This window comes from Chelonoidis abingdonii, unplaced genomic scaffold (assembly GCF_003597395.2).
Source record: "Chelonoidis abingdonii isolate Lonesome George unplaced genomic scaffold, CheloAbing_2.0 scaffold0004, whole genome shotgun sequence".
Lineage (NCBI taxonomy): Eukaryota > Metazoa > Chordata > Testudines > Testudinidae > Chelonoidis > Chelonoidis abingdonii.
Genome location: NW_027424265.1, coordinates 209891 through 229306, shown reverse-complemented (window position 1 = coordinate 229306; position 19416 = coordinate 209891). Strand labels below are relative to the sequence as shown.

At 53.2% G+C, this 19416-nt stretch overlaps 1 protein-coding gene across 1 annotated transcript; it reads right to left on the bottom strand.

Moving 5' to 3' along the window:
* Nucleotides 1-631: 631 nt before the first annotated feature.
* LOC116839026 (immunoglobulin superfamily member 1-like) lies at nucleotides 632-12411 on the bottom strand. Its single transcript, XM_032804670.2, has 8 exons — nucleotides 12267-12411; nucleotides 11116-11154; nucleotides 9168-9476; nucleotides 6156-6443; nucleotides 5176-5517; nucleotides 4969-5070; nucleotides 1725-1846; nucleotides 632-953 (listed from the first exon to the last, which is right to left on the bottom strand). The coding sequence occupies exons 1-8, from the start codon at nucleotides 12409-12411 to the stop codon at nucleotides 903-905; spliced, it is 1398 nt and encodes a 465-aa protein (XP_032660561.1). The 3' UTR covers nucleotides 632-902.
* Between the last annotated feature and the right edge of the window lie 7005 nt (nucleotides 12412-19416).

The window sequence follows — 19416 nt, the reverse complement described above, 5'->3', positions numbered from 1 at the left end:
TGCGGCCTAGGAGTAGGCTAAGAGGTACTGGGGTTGCAGGGTGCAACCCAGGGATAGGCCAAGGCAGCAGGTCCAAACCCCTTTGCCGATGATGAGAGGCTAACACTGCAGTCTGCCCCAGGGCGGCGTGGGGGCTTAGCAATGACTGGGCCAGTTGCCAAGACCCGAGGCAAAGTGGGGATAGAGTGGGGGGGGTTCCCAGGAGGGGAAACCCCTAAGGAGAAAGGGTTACTGCCCGGGGGCAGAACCCCACGTAAAAAGGTGGGCACCGGGTCTAGGGTGGAACATGGGGCCAGAAGCACGAAGCGGAAGGCGATCACCAGCCTGCAGAGGGCGCTCCAGCTGAAAATTCAAGCTAACTCCCACGGAGGACCAGCAGGAGGCCCCGTGGGGGGGGTGAGTCCCGCCCAGTTACAAGGGATTGGGACCTGCTCCGTGTGTGTGTGTGTGTGTGTGTGTCCCTTTGCTGCCCCCTGCTGGAGGATATGGGACCTGCTATGTGTGTGTGCGTCCCTGCTGCCCCCAATGGAGGGGATGGGACCTGCTCCGCATGTGTTTGTGTGTGTGTGTGTGTGTGTCCATGTCCCTTCTGCCTCCTGCTGACAAGGGATCGGCCCTGCTCTTCGTGTGTGTGTGTGTGTGTGTGTGTGTGTGTGTCCCTGCTGCCCCCTGCTGGAGGAGATGGGACCCAGTCCATGTGTGTATGAGGGCAGCTGGATGATAGGCCACAGAAGGAGATGCCCAGGCTGGGGTGTCTGAGCCCTGATTGTTAAAGGGCCCCGATGTGGATTTCTGGGTTCTCTTCCTGCTCCTCACCGAGTGGCTCCCGGGACGTGCTGTGGCAGCCCCTCGCGGCGCAGCACCGCCTCTGTTCCCGATGGTCCATTCCTCTTCCCCAGTGCTCAGGGCGTCGCAGAGGAGGGGAAGGTCAGGAGTGTGTACACATCGGAGCCCTGGGGAGGGAAGAGACAGAGTGAATGGGGCAGCAGGGGAGTGAGGGGAGAGGTGAATTCACAACCCCCCCAAGGGGGCGCTAATGAGCTATCAAACCAGTCCCTCAACCTGATCCGGATCATTAACCATCCCCTGGTGCTTCCCTCCCATGTGTCACATTGTGAACCCCGGTGTCCTGCCCGCAGCCCTTCTTTATTCCATTCTGCCCTGCTATGCTGTGTACGGGACGCAGGAGTCTCCTGCGCTGTGTGTCACCCCCTACTTTGCTGCTGTTCCACAATTGCCGTCAGTTTTTAACACCCCCTTCTGCCCCAATCTCCGTAGCAAGGGGAGTTACTGAGACACAGAATGGCCCCCCCACTCATTGATGTTCCCTCGGAACTCCCCCCTTCCCCAGCTGGGGATGGAACCCAGGTGTCCTGAGCACATCCCCAAATCAGCTGATCCATCCTGCCTCTCTGAGCCCCACCTGCAGTGTCTATTGGATATGGGGTTCTCCTTCATTTCCTGTCCTATAGTGCTGTTCAGGGTGACTATGGTGAGGGTGGAATAGAAGGGAACTGATGGAGCTGTGGAATTTTGCACATTTTAGCCCCCATGGTTATGACCCCAGCAGGAATGGCAGGTTGATGGAGCTAATGTGCGGTTCAGTTTCTCTCCTCCCGACCCTCCCCCCCCCCGACTATTTTCTCTGCAAGGAATTTGCAGGCTCAAGGAGGCTCTCGATTGCGGAGGTGTTTGAAACTCTGTTGTTAAGAGATCCCTGTTACCTCTCCCGATAGCTCCACTCCGACACTGCTGGGTTTCAGTTCCTCATGGCACCTCCTGGAGTTCAGTTCCCCATCGCCTCCCCCGGGCTCAGATCCTCTTAGATATTGCGAAGGCTCCGGAACTAAAACGCAGATAGACAGAGTGTGGTGAGACAACTGCCTGACTGGGGCGTGGGGGCACAGATTTCATTGGTTCACTTTTGTTGAACTGACTAAACATAGATCCACAAAGTTAGGAGACAGTTGAGGTTTTTGAAATCTTTTCCCTGATTCCCTAAACTTAACCCGAACCCAGGACCTTCACATTAACTCTAATATTGAAATGTAGTTCCATCAGCTTTTCTTAACATTAATCTTAGCAGTTGGCTTTAATTTCTAATCTTATTCTTAGCACTAAATGTAACAGCTGCTCCTTTCCGTAGGGAATTTTATCCTAACACTTACATTTCAAACTAACTTTAACCCTTTGATCAAACATTAACCTTTATCGTAATCTTAAAATCTAAGCTTAACCCCACTGCTGCTATCTATATGTAGTCTCATCACCTGAGTTTAACACTAACCCCTAACCTTTACCCTAACCATAACCTTATCCTCTAACCTCAAAGTTATTTATAAATATCTACTGGGGAACAAATATTTAATAATTTGCTCTTCAGTCTAGCAGAAAAAGGGCTAACCTGATTCAAGGGCTGGAAGTTGAAGCTAGGCACATTCAGACTGGAAATAAGGCATACATCTCGCATGGTGAGAGTAACTAACAGTTGGAACAATTTGCCAAGGGGCATGGTGGATTCTCCATCACTGACAATTTTAAAAACAAGATGGGATTGTGATGTTGTGCAGTGTATATGGTTTTTTAAAATTTAATACGTGAATATAATGTAAAGGTCTCTTGTAAGGTATCATTACAAAGCTTAGAATCTACTGAGTGTGGTCATCCTATTTGTATAAATGTACCACTCTTGTATCTGAAACGAGAAATATGAAATATAACTCTGAGGGCCTATTGTAATTATGCAACGTGTGGGCCATTAATGGTGGTTTGGAATCTTGGAATCTGTACATGTGTGTGCTGGCAAGTGGGTAATGAAGTCTTGCAGTGACATGTGATCATGTCACCTGAACTGGAATCCATCTTTAACCTGGTGTTTTTCCATTGAGAATGAGGGAGTGGGAACTCAGAATGGGACAAAAGGATTCCTGCCTTATGCAAGAGATCTATAAAGGGGTGGAAGAGAACAAAGTGAGAGAGAAGAGCCATCATGAAGAATCCCCTAGCTATCACCTGAGCTGGAGCAAGAGCTGTACCAGGGGAAAGAATTGTGCCCAGGCCTGGAAAGTGTCCAGTCTGAGGAAAAAACTTACTGAAGCATCTCTGAGGGTGAGATTAGCTGTATTCAGTTTGATTAGACATAGATTTGGGCATTTTATTTTATTTTGCTTGGTGACTTACTTTGTTCTATCTGTTACTACTTGCAACCACTTAAATCCTACTTTCTGTATTTAATAAAATCACGTTTTACTTATTAATTAACCCAGAGTACGTATTAATTCCTGGGGGAGCAAACAACTGTGCATATCTCTCTATCAGTGTTATAGAGGGCGAACAATTTACAAGTTTACCCTGCAAAAGCTTTATACAGGGTAAAACAGATTTATTTGGGTTTAGACCCCATTGGGAGTTGGGCATCTAAGTGTTAAAGACAAGCACATTTCTGTGAGCTGTTTTCAGGTAAACCTGCAATTTTGGGGCAGGTAATTCAGACCCTGGGTCTTTGTTGGAGCAGAGGGAAGTGTCTGGCTCAGCAAGACAAGGTGCTGGGGCCCTGAGCTGGCAGGGAAAACAGGAGCAGAGGTAGTCTTGGCACATCAGTTGGCAGCTCCCAAGGGGGTTTCTGTGATCCAACCCGTCACAGGGGTGTTTTTCTAAAAGCTCTGCTCTCGGGGTTATTTGGCGGAAGTTCTCTGGCCTGTGTTACGCAGGGGGTCAGATTAGATTATCAGGGGTCTCTTCCAGTCTTGGATTTGATGAATCTATGAACCTAAACTTAAGATCTAAATCTACTTGTAACCCTAAAATCCAACATTAATCTTTATCCTAATAATAAAATCTAATCTTAACCCTAACATCTAACCCTAGTCTTCATTCCTGACTTTAATCCTAACTCCTAGCCTTTATTATACCCATAGCCTTAACCCTGTCCATAACCTTTCCCCCAACCTTAACCATAACCCCTAACAAGCCTAATACTTAGTCTTACCCTTAAAGCCTAACACTTGATCTAAACCCAGACCATATCCCCTATTCCTGTAAATCATTGAAAACCATTTTTAGTCATAACAAGTTGCCTGAGACCCTCTTTAGAAAGACAGCATACTCCAGGGGTTGTGGAATTGTTCTTTAACTTGGGAGACAAAGATTCAATTCCTGACTCTACGACAGAGTTCCTGTGGGACCTTGGGTAAGTCATGTCCTTGCTTTGTGTCTCAGTTTCCCAACTATAAAGTGGGGAATAAAAGGGCCTATTTTTGATTGCATAAAATGTTGCAGAACACTCCTAAGAGATCCCCCTTCCACTGGAATGTACAGGTTACAACTCATTGATTGGCAATGTATATTCATTGTTATTTTCACCAATACACGCTTGATAGGGTGTACAGGTTTTCATTGACCTGTCCCTCAAGTGATTCTCATTTCGAGGTACAGAACATCATTTAACATCAGTGTTTACATTGGTTCCCCATAGACTCACTACTGAAGTCTTGGGAGCTGCTCACGGCATTACAATATTATGGTGGACAAGAGAAGGTCCTTTTATTTAAGCAGGACTATGAGCATTTCTTATTACAGGTGCTTTTCCATTTCCACCACGCGTTCACATGCTGATGACCCACCAGTCCTGTGCTGGAGGGAACCCTAGACATTTCAGCAGGGGTTTGCCTGCTCCTTGTGAGCTGAGAATATTAGAGGGCTTGGTAGAGTCTTCTGCTCCCACGCCGATTCCATTCCCCATCCCAATCTCTCCTTTGCTGGAGCTGGTGAGGGGTCCGGGAGCCCCAGAGGGACAGCTAACTCAGCTCTGATAATGTCACTCAACATCACTCATGTGGCCAGTTAAGGTACAACTCACCAGGGTGCAGAGAAGGAGACATGCAGGTTTTGGCTTAGTTTTGGGATTCAAGGGAGACTCAAATAACTAGAGCTCTGGGAGTGTTTGGTGCTTATAATTCACTGACGTACCTCTCTTGTTCCTCCTGCAGTAGCAGACGAGGGCAGCCAGAGCCATGCCCAGAACCACAAGGATCCCACATGCCAGCAGCATGTTCCTAGGTTGGGCCAAGGCTGCTTGTGAGAGAAGAGAAAAGGTGACAAGGGATTGGTCAGGAACCAAAAGTAATGCTCTATCTATCGGAGCTGGGCAGACACTCTCTGGATAGGGAAACTCACCTGTCGCTGTGATGTTCACGGTGAAGTTCACGGCCTGGCTCCTGGGGGATGGGATCCACCTTCCACCCACGTTCTCCTCGTACCCGCAGGTGAATACCCCGGTGTTGTTGGGACCGGCCCGGGGGATTCTGAGCACTGAGACGTTCACAGAGCTGATGCCGGGCTCTGTGGTGCTGATCTCAGACTCAGCGTCCCCAGGAACGAGCTCATCTCCACCCTTGTAGAAGTGAAACCTCCGATCACCAGTGTCACTGGGGGCGATGCAGCTGATGAGCAGGGGGAGACCTTCTCTCACCGTTCCCGACTGGGGATCTACGCTCAGCACTGGCTCGGAAGGTGGATCTGAGGGGAGCCCAATGGGGAGGAGTCAGCAGGTGCTTTGATAGTTAAATTCCCATCCCACCCACCTTTTCTAAAGTCCCACTGACCCATGGCAGTTTCCTCAACCTTGAGGCCAGGCTGACTGAGGTATCTACAGTCAAAGAGACCAGCAAAGTGGAACATTCATGTTCTTGTCATGTGTTGGTAGCTGATTGTCCCGGTCAAGCTGCCTATGGAGGCCATATGGGGCAGACGTGTTGTAGGCACTTGGGCACTCATGCTGGATTCATCAGGCGGCAATGTCGCTTGAAGTTAGGCTGCCATGTTGTTGGTATTTGAGTGGCCATGTTACTGGCAGTTGGGCGTCCATATTGGACTGCCATATTGATGGCAGATGGGCAGCCACGTTGATCCCAATCTGATTGGACGGGAGACTTCAAGGAAGATATGTGAAGAAAAAATTCCACAGAATAGGAGAGAAATTCTGCCACTTCGATGAGGAAAACTGAGTGACTAGATTAGAAAGTGAATCAAACTCAAACACAGCAGCAAAAGGAGGCCAAGATCAAGAGCAAATCCGCATCCGTGCCTGCAAGACAGATGAATAAAATATCCCTACACCTGAGGGGGAAATGTGTGAGAGTCAGCGCAGAGCTCACCTGTTACATTGATGGAGATGGGGCGGCTCTCCCAGGACTGGATACACCATCTGGATAGGCATATCCAGTACAGGCAGGTGAAGGACCCAGCATCACCCACCCCCGTGATGCTCAGGGTGTGGGTGTCACTGCTTCCAGAAGAGAAGTTCCTTCCACCAACCCTGGAGAGCTGGAATCCTGTAACTGGGTGAGCTCCAAGGGGAGCCATGCACTGGAGGGTAACAGCTTCTCCAGGGAGGTACACAGGGTGCAGAGGGCTCACGGACAGGGCTGGGGCTGTGGGATGGTCTGAAAAACACAAGGTTCAATGAGAAACGTTGAATGAGAGTCTCGTACGCATCCCCATGCCCTCTCCCAAAGCTCCTGAGAGCCCTCCCTGAGTCCCATTCCTAGCCCGGAGAATGTCCTGTCTTACGAGAGAGCAGACTAGCCTGACCCTCTGGCCTGGAAATCGAAGAGTCTGTGAATCACCCAGCGTAAGTTTCCAGACTTACCCCTCAAAAACCCTCACGTCTCTGGTTACGGTTCAGCCGGCCACCCCTGAAAAGGGCTTCCCATGGCGCCAATCCCCTTAAGCCAGGGAGAAGTGTTTTGGGGGAAGACACCAGAATAATGGACAGAGAGAGACAGCAATGAAACCGCACACAGCTGCAGTTGAATGTGTGTGTGGCTGTGAGAGATACAGACGCTCAGAGCAGCAGCCGTGGCATGTTTTGGGCATTTAGCATCACTGAAAGGTCGGACTGGAAGGGACCTGAGAGGGCATCTAGTCCAGCCCTCTGTGCTGAGACCGGGCCAAGTAAACTGAGACCCCTGACAGGGTTTGTCCTGCCTGGTCTTGAAAACCACCAGTGATGGAGATTCCACAACTGCCCTTTAAAGCTCAACTCCCCTTAGAGCTAGAAAGTTTGTCCTCATCTTTAACCTCAGCCTCCCTTGCTGCAGGTGAAGCCCATCACTCCTTGTCCTGCCTTCAGCACACATGGAGAACAATCGATCCTTGTCCTCTGTGACAGCCCTTCACATGTCTGAAGGTTGTTATCATGCCCCCCTCAGAATAAAACATGCCCAGATTTTTTCACTTTTCCTTGTAGGTGAAGTTTGTTAAACCTTTGATTGTTCTTGTTCCTCTTCTCTGGACGCTCCCCATGTGTCCACATCTTTCCTAATGTGCAGGACCCAGATCTGGACACAGTTCTCCAGCTGGGGCCTCACCAGTGGCAAGTAGAATGAGACGATGACCTCCCGTGTCTCACCCACAACATGCCTGTTCATACACTTAGAATCATATTACCCGTGTGTGCAGGTGCATCAGATTGATGACTCATATTCAACACGTTATCCACTGTCACCCCCTGATCTTTCTCAGCAGTGCTACCACCTAGCCAGTTATTCTCCAGTTTGTAGTTGCGCATTTACTTTGCACTTGTCTTCACCAACTTTCATCTTGTTGAATTCAGACCAAGTCTCCAATTTGTCAAGGTTATTTTGAATTTTACACCTGCCCTCCAAAGTGCTGGCAACCCCTCCCAGCTTTGTGTCATCTACAGATGTTACAAGCATACTCGCTACTCCATTACTGAAGTCATTAATGAAAATATTGAATGGTACCGGACCCAGGACCCACCCTGTGGGACCCCGCTAGATACGCCCTCCTGGTCTGACAGCAAACCATTGATAGCCACTCTCTGAGTATGCTCGTTCAACCAGGTGTGCAACCACCTTACAGTAATTTCATCTAGACCACATTTCCCTGCTTTGCTTGTGAGAATGGCATGTGGCCCCGTGTCAAAGGTCTGACTCAGATCGAGGTACATCACGTCTCCAGTTTCCTCTCTATGCCTTAAGTCACTAGCGTTATCAAAGGAGGAAATGAGGTTGCTCTGGAGTGATTTGTTCTTGCTGGTTCTCTCTCATCACCCTATTATCTTCCAGTTTAATAATTTGCTCCAGTATCTTTCTAAGTATTGAAGCTGTGCCGGCTGGTCTACAATTCCCCGGATCTCCTTGTCCCCCTCTTGTAACAACAGGGACTGTTTAGCTCTCTACAATGCTGCAGATCTGCAGAACCGTGCGTGTACCAGCTCTGTTTGTGTGGCAGTGAAACGCGGGCCCCGAGCAAGGCTGAAGAGCAGCGGATTGCTGGGTTTGACTCTCACCATCTTCCTCTACTGGATGGAAAACCAACAGATTCCAATGCCGTGTTTACCAAGGAATTGCTGCTGCATGGACCGGTGATCACGCGGTTGCCAAAAGTTTTGGAAGTACAATGAAATCACCAGCGATGGACACAGGAACTCCCCTGTCACTGACATCCGCATGGCACTGCTCTGTCGGGGCAGGATGTCTCTCCCAAGTTCCCTTCACCAGTACCTGCAGTTGTACACCCTACTGGTCCCCATGTCCACCATCAGTTCAAACCAGGCAGCCCCCATGGGGCTTGGGGTCCCCTTCCCAGATCCACTCCCTGCTTTGGGTGGGGAATCTGCACCCTGATGCTGCCGGGAGCTGAATGGGTGAGGGTGATATGTCGACAGGGTAGGAGGATTCAGGGAGAGGTGGGGGGCTGGCAAGGGGGCTGAACAATGCTGGATGGAGGAGATGGCTCTTGCTTGGGTGGGGGGGTCTGGAATAGTGTCAGAGGGTCAGTACAACAGGGGATTCCCCATGGAGTGGGACAGCAGGGAATAGGTGGTAGCAAGACCCCGGCATAGGAACATACATTAGACTCTCCTCCCATCTGCTGGCCCAGGACTGAGCTCCCCATCTATGAAATATCCTGTGATAAACCACCAGTAAATCACGCTTCCCAGTAACCCAGTGGAAAGAGCCCCCCATATGCTGATAACCCATTGGAGATGGCATCTCCTCCCCTGACACCTGCTGGGCAGAATATCATCACCTCCGGGGGCTCGGCTTCCCAGCCCGTGCCTGCCTTGAAGAAAAGGAAACTGCTCTCCTCCTCCCACTTCAATCTTTAATAACCTGCCCCAGAGCCCGTGCTGATGGTACCATAGACAGAGATGGAGACGGGGTTACTCCTCCAGGATTGCCTCTGTCCTTCGGATCGCTGTACCCGATACGCACAGGTGTACGTCCCGGAGTCCTGCACCCTGAGGTGTGCCAGAGGGAAGCTGTGAACTTGCTGCCTGTGGCTATCCATGGGGGGCTGTGCCGCCCCGTCCTTCCACAGCTGGAATTGTACCACCTGGTCCCCTCTGGGCACGGAGCAGGTGAGGCTCAGGGATTCCCCAGAGAGGTAGGCGGGTCTGTGGGGGTTCACAGACAGTGTCGGGGCCCGGGGAGCCACTTCTGGAAATGCTGTGGAGGTGGGAGAGAAGGAAAACCAGGGAGATGGTGGTTACGGGACTTCTCCATTTAGGTTTCTCCATCCCACCCGTGAGCGGCCCCCATGAAGCTCTGAGCGCTGCCGTTAGCTCCGAATTCCCCATGCCATGGCGTGGACACAGGAGCAGAGCACCCAGCATGGCCCCCAGGGCACAACTGCAGTTTTTATTACATAGGCCGATCCCCATGCGTGATCCATGTTGGCTCTCTCAGCCCCACCAGCACGGGAGGTGGGTCTCACAGGCCGGGGAGGCCAAGGCTTCCCAAACAGCCAGGTGTGGCCGTGCCTATACTCCACCCCAAGGCCCCCTCATGGTTCCCTGCTCTTCCCCTGTGGCCCCAGCCCAGGCTGAGACTTGGGGTGACTGGGGCAGGGAAGGGATGAGGGGGGCTGGGGCTCTGGCAGGGAAGATGGGCGGAAGGGGTGGGCTGGGGACTACCTCCCACAACGGGCGGTTCACGTGCCGCCCATGTGCACCAGCTTCCTTTCCCTCTCCTGAGTTGTGCGGCTCCCAGGGCCCAGTGGAGGCCGCGTCTCTGCTGAACTGCAGCTGCCGGGTGAGGGAGGACGGTGAGAAGTGCAGCCGGATGTGAGCAGGGGGATGGGTTTCCTCCACGACTGGGTGGGTTTTGCAGCCTGTTTTTCAATTGCTGCTTGTAGGTATCGGCTCTGCAGCGCCTGGCAGCTCTGCAGGCAGCCCGGCCATGTGCCCCCCAAAGGGTCCCACAAAATGTGCCATCCCCTGCTGTGAAGGGACACTCGTCGGTGGAGAGGAGAGCCCAGGTTCCATGGCCTGTTCCTCTCAAGTATCCCCTGCACCTGGGACAGCTGCGGACATGGCTTGGCCCTGTGTGGATGGATCCATCGGCCCAGCTCGGTGGGCCCAGCACGTCTAGCTGGACAACCCAGCATGCAGCATCCCGGGGCTGGGCAGAGGGTCATACTGAGTGCACTGGCAGGCGCCGTGGGGCCGAGGGTCAGAGATCCCCCAGTGCGGGACGGGGGCCCCGTGGGCTCACAGTCAGTGACAGGGCTGGGGGCTGGTATCTGTAATTGCAGAGGGTTTACAGGAAAGCCAGTGCTGGAGTCTGGCCCAGGTTAGACCCAGCAGGGACCCCCAGACCTGTAGCTCCGCCCATCTCACTGGCAAATCCCACCCCCCCTTGCTCCCCCACCCCCCCACTCCTGTGTCTCCAAATGTCTGTGGCCAGTGGAGATCGTGGGGGTGGGGGGGGAGCCGAGGCACTGCAGCTGAAAGGAGAGATGGATGCTGTGAAGGGGGCTTCTTGGGACCCCTCAAACTCTTCCCCACACAATGCCAAGCCCTCTGTTGAGGCTGTCAGTGCAGGGAGCAGTCAGTGACTGTGGCAAGCCCCTGTCTCGCTGGAGACCGAGACCCCACAAACTCATCTCACCAACCAGGCCTCAGGCAGGGATGCTCTCCAGTCCCCGTCCACAGGAGGCTGGGTCTGATCGCAGGGAAATGCAGCAGGCCTCCCTCTGTGTCACACTTGCAGCCTCCACTGTGTGCTCAGAGGGGAGGCTCCCCCCACTCCAAGACCCTTCCCTACCCTGGAGGTAGCATCTCAAGGAGGCAGGAGAGATGATTACCTGCAGGTGAGACCATCCGTGGGACAGTCAGGAGACAGGCTGCGTGGGAGAGGAGAACAGATCAGAGCCCCTGGAGAGGGGACACGGGAATGGAAGAGGAAAGGAGATTGTTAAGGGGGGGACGATGTTACGGGGGGCTAGCGTGGGGGCGGGAAGAACTCTGGAGGTGGGGAGCTGATCTTGGGAGAATGGAGAAACAGCCATCATGAGCCAGGGGTAACCCTGGCCAGGAATCTCAAGTGACACTGCTGCTGGATTCCAAAGGAGACATCTTGCCCATGGGGAGGGGAGAGGGCTGGAGGGGACCCCCAATGATCCCCACCCACTGGCACTTTCAAACCCCGCAGTGGGATGAGAGGGGAGTGCGCCCCCCACCCAACACACCTCTCCAGCAAGGAACTCTTAGCAAGGACAGGAGACGTCGCTCCCAGCTGGGGACAGCTAGGGTGATCAGACATCCCAACGGGACGACCCCAATAGTAGGGGGCTTGTCTTATATAGAGAACTACACTGCGCACCTTGAAAAAGAGTGTCACCATTTTTCACTTCCGCTAGCTGGTCACCCTACTTTGAGCAGGGGGTTGGACAAGATACCTCCTGAGGTCCCTTCCAACCCTGATATTCTGTGATTCTAGGATTCTGTGATTCTAGGATTCTACAGACATGGGCCGGGGGAGAAGCTGGAGAGGGAGTGTGTGATGGGGTTTACAAACCCCACAGTGGGCAACAGTCAGAGAGGGAAGTATCCCTGGCCCCCTCGCCTGTGAAGCTTGGACATGGGTAACCCCCTCTTACTTATTTGGTTTGAAATTCCCCACCATGGGAAAGCCTTGGACTAAACGTACCCATTTGGGGATGAGACGAATTGGCCCAGGGAGGACAGCCTTAAGCAGCCTTGGTTGCCAGACCACTGGTAGGCCAAAGGCCCCTGGGTTGGAGCCTGGTGGAATGTGGGGGGGCCCTCCCTGCACCCTCCTTGGCAGTCAGGGGTTGTGGCCATGACCAATAGGCCACGTTCCCCAACCGAGTGAGGACCATGATGGGATGAGAGCTCCTGGGAGGGGTTGGGGGTGGAGAAGGCTGGAGAGATGGGGGTGAGGGGATCTCTGGATAGACACACAGAGGGATGGGGGCCGAGGGAGGTCACTTACCCAGCACTGGCAGAAGGTGAGTTAGCGCCATGCAAAGCCGGTCGCTCTGGGGTGGGAGCTGGGTTCTCAGCTCAGCCACCAGCCGCGTCTCTGCTTCGCTCAGAAAAGTGACAAACACAGGAAGTGCAGTGACTCCCCCAGCCATGCCCCCACAGCCGACGGCCCCTGCATGGCTGGGTGTTCAGTAGCACCTCTGCATTCACAGGAAACTAGCGGGCAAGGGGAACTGGCTGCAGCTGGGCTGTGGGGTCGGCTCCTGGCCATCCCTTGCAACTGGAACCCCAAGGGGTGGGGCAAAGAAGGCCCCTGCTGCTCACATGGGGCTTTCGTTTCAAAGTGTCTAGTCGCCTGGAGGAGAAGGCAGATGGTGCCTAACAGAACCGATTCCTGAGCCAGCCAGTCCCTGCTCTGGGGCTGGTTGGGAGCTGCCCCTGCCCAGAGGGGAAAGGTTCCATATTCTGTTCCTGGCTCACCTGAACCAGGTTAGTCAGTGCCCCCAATATGGGGCCAGACTCAAATCCACCGCAGTGCTTGTTACAAACAGTGCAGACTCACTCATCCCCACTCATCTTCGCAATTTATGGGGCTAAATGCTGAAAACCTCTCTCAGTTCTGGAACACAACCTAGCAATCCTGGTTGCGAGTCCCTCTCTGTTCTAACCCACTAGATCAGTGGTTCCCAACCTTTTTCCTCTGGGGGGTGCCAGACGACGAGCCACAGAGGACCATGGAGGCGGACGAGCATCCGCCGAAATGCCACAGACAAGCGGTGTCATCCAGAGGTGTTGTCACTGAAATGCTGCTGAATTTCGGCGGCATTTCGGCAGATGCTCGTCCGCTGCACAGTACATGGGTGCACTTGGATGCACCGGTGGGCACCACATTGGGGACTCCTGCACTAGATCCTATTCCCCTCCCAGAGCTAGGGATAGAACCCAGGAGTCCTGAGTCCCAGCCTCCCTGCTCTCTAAGCACTAGACTCCATTCCCCTCTCAGAGTCAGGGACAGAACCCAGGAGTCCTGGTTCTCAGTCCCCCCCAAGCCCCTAGACCCCACTCCCCTCTCGCGCTTTGGAGAACCCCTGTGGGGCTGATGAGGCACCGATCCGACACGCAAACACTGGTGCAGATCTCAGAAGTGCTTCTGGTTCCTGATGAGTTTTGTTGTACAGACAAAACTACACAGGATCTTTTCAGGGGGCAAGACAAAGATGCCACATTTATTATGATAACCATTTGATTTATGACCAATAACTAATATTTTAATCCATATACACACGTTATACCTAATACCTACACACACATACACCCATCAGATGTTCTGCAGCTGCTGCATAGTTACCAGTCCTGAACATAGCTTGAGTTCATGACTTGATTTTGCAGCTTGGGTTCATAGCTTGTGGCGGCTAAATGGCCAGGAAAGCCGGGCACAAGGACGAGTTGGGTCTCTGTTGGGCCTGCACCGATGCCCTTCCATGCTGGCAGCAGAATGTTACCCTCCAAAGTCTCCCATCTCACCCATCCTTTTTGCAGGGTTTAGTTTGAATCCAGAGTCTATAGGTCTTGTTGTGTCAGGCTGCCTCTGGGTTTGGTGATTGATCACCCGTCAATTGCAGGCATGGCTTTGATCTTCCTTCTATTGTACCTTTTCTTTTTAGGGTGGACACTTCTTACTTTGTTAGGGCTCTTGTCTGCATCTTGAGCCGGAGGTGTTTGAACTCTATTTCAGCAGGACAGGCTGGGGCTGGAGGCTGATTCCATCATCCATCCATACCTCAGTCACACATCTAACCTAAACTAATAAGATTACAGCAGGGTTTGCAAAAATGAAGGTTGGAGGAAGCTTTTACAAAATGGGGTGAGCGTTTTAAAATGGGGTTTGAATTACAATATGGCAAACAGTGAGAGAGGGTGGGGCCAGGGCCGGTGCTTCCATTTAGGTGGCCTAGGCAATTGCCTAGGCACCAGGATTATTGGGGGGCAGTATTTTGCCGGGGGGAGCGGCAGGTGGCTCCGGTGGACCTGCCGCAGGCATTTTTGCGGATGGTCCGCTGCTCCCACGGCGCCGGTGGACCTCCCGCAGACACGCCTGCGGCAGCTCCACTGGGGCCGCGGACCAGCGGACCCGCTGCAGGAATGCCTGCGGCAGGTTCACCGGAGCCGCGGGAGCAGTGCGCGGGGCGGCGAAATGGCCGTGCGACTAGGGTGCTAAAAACACTGGCGCTGGTGCTGGGTGGGGCACAGGTGTTTTGCGTGGTGGTGTGAGCTCTGCCTAAGTCACAGGCACTATTTGACCTGCCCCTCTCTCCTGTTTGGAGAGAGAGCTGATTAGGCTTCATAGAGAGTCTTTTGGTTTGTTAAGTGACTGCTACAGCTGAAATCACTGGTAACAGGTCTAAGTGCTTAGACCTGCTGTGGGACAGTGTTTCTGTGCAGGAGATGGCCCAGCCTGGACTAGCAGCGAGGTTCCCCCACTGAGAGCTCAGCTGAAATCACGGAGCTGGTGGAACCTCGAGAGATCGACTCGCAGAGGTCACAGTGGCAGGTGGCAGCAGAAAGTGACGGTTCAGGGCCATCGGGGATGGAACGATAGTGTGAATGTGGCACGATAAACAGTGGCCAGAGCATTTGTTTGTTGGACTCTGTTTTAGTGATTTCACTCCAGAATGCTAGATTTGTGACTGGGAAACTTATTAAAATATACATTTCCTAGTAGGCCAAGATTTAAAAAAAATGCGTTATTTGCCAAGGTCGTTATCTCACATCATTGCTATCTTGGGAAGTTTCTGTACTAAACTTTTTTATTATAATTAATTTTTATGTAAGAAGGGCCATATTGGGTCAGACCAATGGTCCATCTATCCCAGTATCCTGTCTTCCGACGGGGATTATTCCAGGTGCATCCGAGGGAATGAACAGAACAGGGAATCCTTGAGTGATCCAGCCCGTCATCCACTTCCAGCTCCTGGCGAACAGAGGCTAGGGACACTCAGAGCATGGTGGCTAATAGCCATTGATGGACCTAACCTCCATGAACTTATCTGGTTCTTTTTTGAACCCTGTTATAATTTTGGCGTTCACAATATCCCTGGCAGCAAATTCCATGGGTGACTGTGCATTGCCCAATGAAATAAATAGACAGGAGGTTTTAAAACAAAGAGAAGGAAATACTTCTTCACCCAAGGCACTGACAACCAGTGGAACTGGGTTCAAGATGGTCCGGGACTCAACCCTGTGCTCGGGGTGCCTGTGGCGAGCCTCGCATCGCACTGCCCCTTTGTGGCAGGGGTGGGATGGGGTGTCGGAACCTCGCCACTCACAAGTTCTCGCAGTCGCCTCTCTGTGGGTGGTCTGATGTGGCCTAATGGCCTGCCTCTCCGCAATCATCCCTTGGCCGGGGTAGTGGGCTCTAACCGCTATAGTCCCTGTAAATTGCTCCCAGCGTTGGAGCAGTGTACGGCCCAATGGCCAGAGTCCATAACCCCCTGCTCGTAGGCAGGGTAGTGCAGCCTAGAGGCCAGAGTCCCAGTAAGTTGCCACGAATGTCCAGGGCAGTGTGGCCCAATGGCCAGCATCCATATAAACCACTCAGCACTTTGGAGCAGTGTGACCTAATGGCCAACTTCCACCTAATCTCCTTTCAGGCAGGGTAGTATGGCCTATTGGCCCGAGTCTGTAGGGTTCCTGGGGTGTGTGGGGAGTGTTAGGGGGACCCGGGTCCCGTCCTCTCCACCAGGTCCTGACCCAGGACCCTGATAGTGGAAAATTCCCTTCGCCACCACCTCAGTGGGGATCTGCACGCAACACACCGAACGTAGGTGTGGCTCTGGGGCGTTTGCCTCTAAATTTCCTCTGGGTCACTTCCTACCATAAATGCCAGGTTCTCCACTTTGGGGGGGTCCTCCAGTCGGTTCCCCTCCTGCAATGTACTCCATCTGGACATCAGGGTGTGTCCCAGCTTGGCTGACCTCTGGGCTCTGGTGCACTGTCTGTCCCTCTCAGGCACTGGCGGCGGCGGCAGCAGCGTACCTCCTTCCCCTCTGGCGGTCAGCCCCGACTGAGCAGCTCTGCAGGCTTTTATACCCCTTCTCCGGTTGGAGACCGCCCAGCAGAGCTCCCAGGGCGAGGCTTCCTCTGCTAGGAAGGAAGGGTTAACCCCTGAGATACCAGCGCAGAGCCGCTCATCCCTGTCAGAGTGTCCTAAATCTCTGGCTGCCAGGAGCCAGGACTGGATGACTGGGGATGGATCACAGGATAAATTGCCCTGGTCTGTTCCTTCCTTCTGAAGCTCTGGCACTGTGAGAGACAGGATAGTGGGTTAGATGGACCATTGGCCTCACCCAGTCTGGCCGTCCTTATGGTCTAACACAGCGGTAGGCAACCTATGGCACGTGTGCCGAAGGTGGCACTTGGGCTGATTTTTAGTGGCACTCACACTGCCTGGGTCCTGGCCACCAGCCCGGGGGACTGTGCATTTTAATTTAATTTTAAATGAAACTTCTCAAACATTTTGAAAACCTTATTTATTTTACATACAACAATAGTTTAGTGATATATTATAGACTTATAGAAAGAGACCTTCTAAAAATGTTAAAATGTATGACTGGCACATGAAACCTTAGACTAGAGTGAATGAATGCAGACTCGGCACAGCACTGCTGAAAGGTTGCCGACCCCTGAGCTAACAGCTGCTGTGAGCAACTGGCAGAGCCGGGAAATGCCTTGATGCTTCTAACTAATTGTGATGGGCTGGACTAGCCCAGAGGCTGCCTACTAGAGGCCTCAGGGTCCCACCACACTGACACCAGTTAAGGAGCAGTGCAGAGGTCCTCCAAGCAGGGTAGAGTGGCTGCAGAGGAAGCAGCCAATCAGTGCCCAGCAGGGCCGTATAAAAAGGAGCTACAGAGCCAGTGCAGCTCCTTGCTAGAGCTGGAGGCGCATGGGTGGTGTGGCTGGGTGAGGGAATTGCAGCACGACGGACAGCCTGGTGCTCATAGGGGCTGGGGGAGCAAGGCAGAGCTCCTGGCTGCTACTGGGCCTCAGGTTAGAAGAGCCCAGAGCTAAGGGTAAGGTGTGGTGAAGGCTGGGGCCCTCCCATATGCCACTGGGGAAGGGCTTTCAACTGGACATCAGTGTGACGGTGCAGGCAATGCGGATGTTGTGTGGGAGTTTTACTGGGACTGTCTACATTGGTGCTGGATGGTGGTGGGATATCAGGGTGTGACTTCACTCGAGGGATGATACTTGAGCACATAACCTGAGCCAGGAGAGGGATGGGGCCAGGTGACACCTTCTGCCTGGGAAACTGGACAAAGGCTGGAGCAGGAGCTGGGGTGTGTGGCTGGGTGAGATGGCTGGAGGGGGATTCAGTTTGGAGCTGGCTGGGGAAATGGAGGGAGACCCAGGACTGGGGTCTAGGCTCCCTGCCCTGCAAGATGGATCTGACTGAGGTGGGTCCTGTTGTTGGTATCTACAAGCTCTGTTTTAGACCCTGTTCCTGTCATCGAATAAACCTCTGTTTTACTGGCTGGCTGAGAGTCACAGGAAGTGGGGGGTGCAGGGCCCTGACTCCCCAACGCTCCATGACGACTGGTGTTACTGCACCCATGGATGGCGCTTCCTGCAGTAAGTGAATGGGGAGCAGTAAAACGAAGGGGGATTGATGAGGACCAGGTGTGCAGAAGGCTTGGAGAGGAGGAGCGGTTTTGGGGGCTGGGGTGGGGTGGAGAAGCTACACTTAACCCTTAGAAGTGTGTGACCAGCAAGAAAGACTGTTCCAGTAATGGGGTCCCCAAGGGACCACGGTGAGGATTCCAGGGGCAGAGTCATCTGTGGCTTGACCCTGGGAGAGAGGAGGTGACTTGGAGAAGGGCTGGGATCGGTTTAGACCATGGACATACCCAACCAGCAGGGCGCTTGTGAGAGGTGGGTGCTGACGCAATTACGCTAATCCAGACAAAGGTTTCTTCAGTGAACTGACAAGCTCCGTGTGGCTTGAAAGTGTGTGTCTCTCACCAACCGATATCACCTGCCCCACCTTGTCCTCCCAGAGGAAGGCACTTAGCTGGGTGTCTTGGTGCCAGTTTATCGATCACGTCTGTTTCAGCTGGGCCTAATGACTGGCCATGGATTGAAAAAGACCCAGGCAGCCAGGGGGTGAGGGGAGGGGTAGGACACCCCAAGCGGAGAGATCAGTGGGATGGCAGCTGACGGCATGACTATTTTTAGGGGTAATGGTGGGTTTAGCAAGGAGAGGGTCAGCTAAAGGGTGTGAGAGGGCTGGAGAGAAGGGGTAGATGTAGTGTGGTGGGAAGAGACTATAGGGAGAGGTGGCTTGGAGCAAATGTCCCGTCAGCCTATTTGAAAATTGTAGGAAGATCTCGGTGTGTCCAGAGGACCCTGCTTCTGGCTCTGATTGGGGATGGTCAGCGTACAGGGTCACACAGACCTGCCACTCCATACCAGCTACACAGGTGTGAGTGTGTGTGGGGAAATGCCAATGCAGTACCCATAGCTGTGTGTGTCTCTGAGCAGGAAGGAGATCCAGCGTAGGGTGTGCGTTGACCCCGTAATCACACGGAGGACAGGACGCACAGACCCAGTGCATTGGGACGGGTGCCAACAGAAACCCAGCCACCACCCTGCCCTTGGAAACCGCAGGGCGCAGCAGCTCGGGGGAGCCAGCCGACGCAGGGAGCCTCGCAGCCGCAGAGAAACAGCTGGTGCCATTGCAGTTGCAGAGATGAGTAATAGACACCCCCCTCTCCCTTGCAGCCCTGCCTCGAGGAGCTGAAGTGAAGTAATTCCTCCACAGTGTGAACAGGGCAATGGATGGTGAGATTTAATATTTTGCCCCCCCCCCATCTTTGATTTGAGCATCTCAGTGCAGTTTGCAGCTGTGACAATCCCTGTGTGACAGAAGCGTGATCCCCAGTTTAGAAATTGGGGAAACTGAGGTACACAACTCAGTGGAAGGGGGAAAACTGAACCCAGGAGTTCCACATCCCAACTTCCTCCTCTTTTGGCCACTGCTCAGCCTATGACCCTCCTGCAGACTCCATGCAGGCCAGGAGCAACGCACACCGGTGTAGCCTTCCGTGCTGTGGGCCAATCCCACCTCGTAAGGGAGAGAGACATGGGTGACATCAGTG

Bases quoted from the DNA above. Each gene is read 5' to 3' on its own strand.
- LOC116839026 (XM_032804670.2), bottom strand. From the start codon at position 12,411: ATGGCTGGGGGAGTCACTGCACTTCCTGTGTTTGTCACTTTTCTGAGC. The intron at 11,155-12,266 runs GTAAGTGACCTC...TCTCCCACGCAG, and splicing joins TCACCTTCTGCCAGTGCTGG to CCTGTCTCCTGACTGTCCCA. The intron at 6,444-9,167 runs GTACCATCAGCA...TGTGTTTTTCAG, and splicing joins CGTCTCCATCTCTGTCTATG to ACCATCCCACAGCCCCAGCC.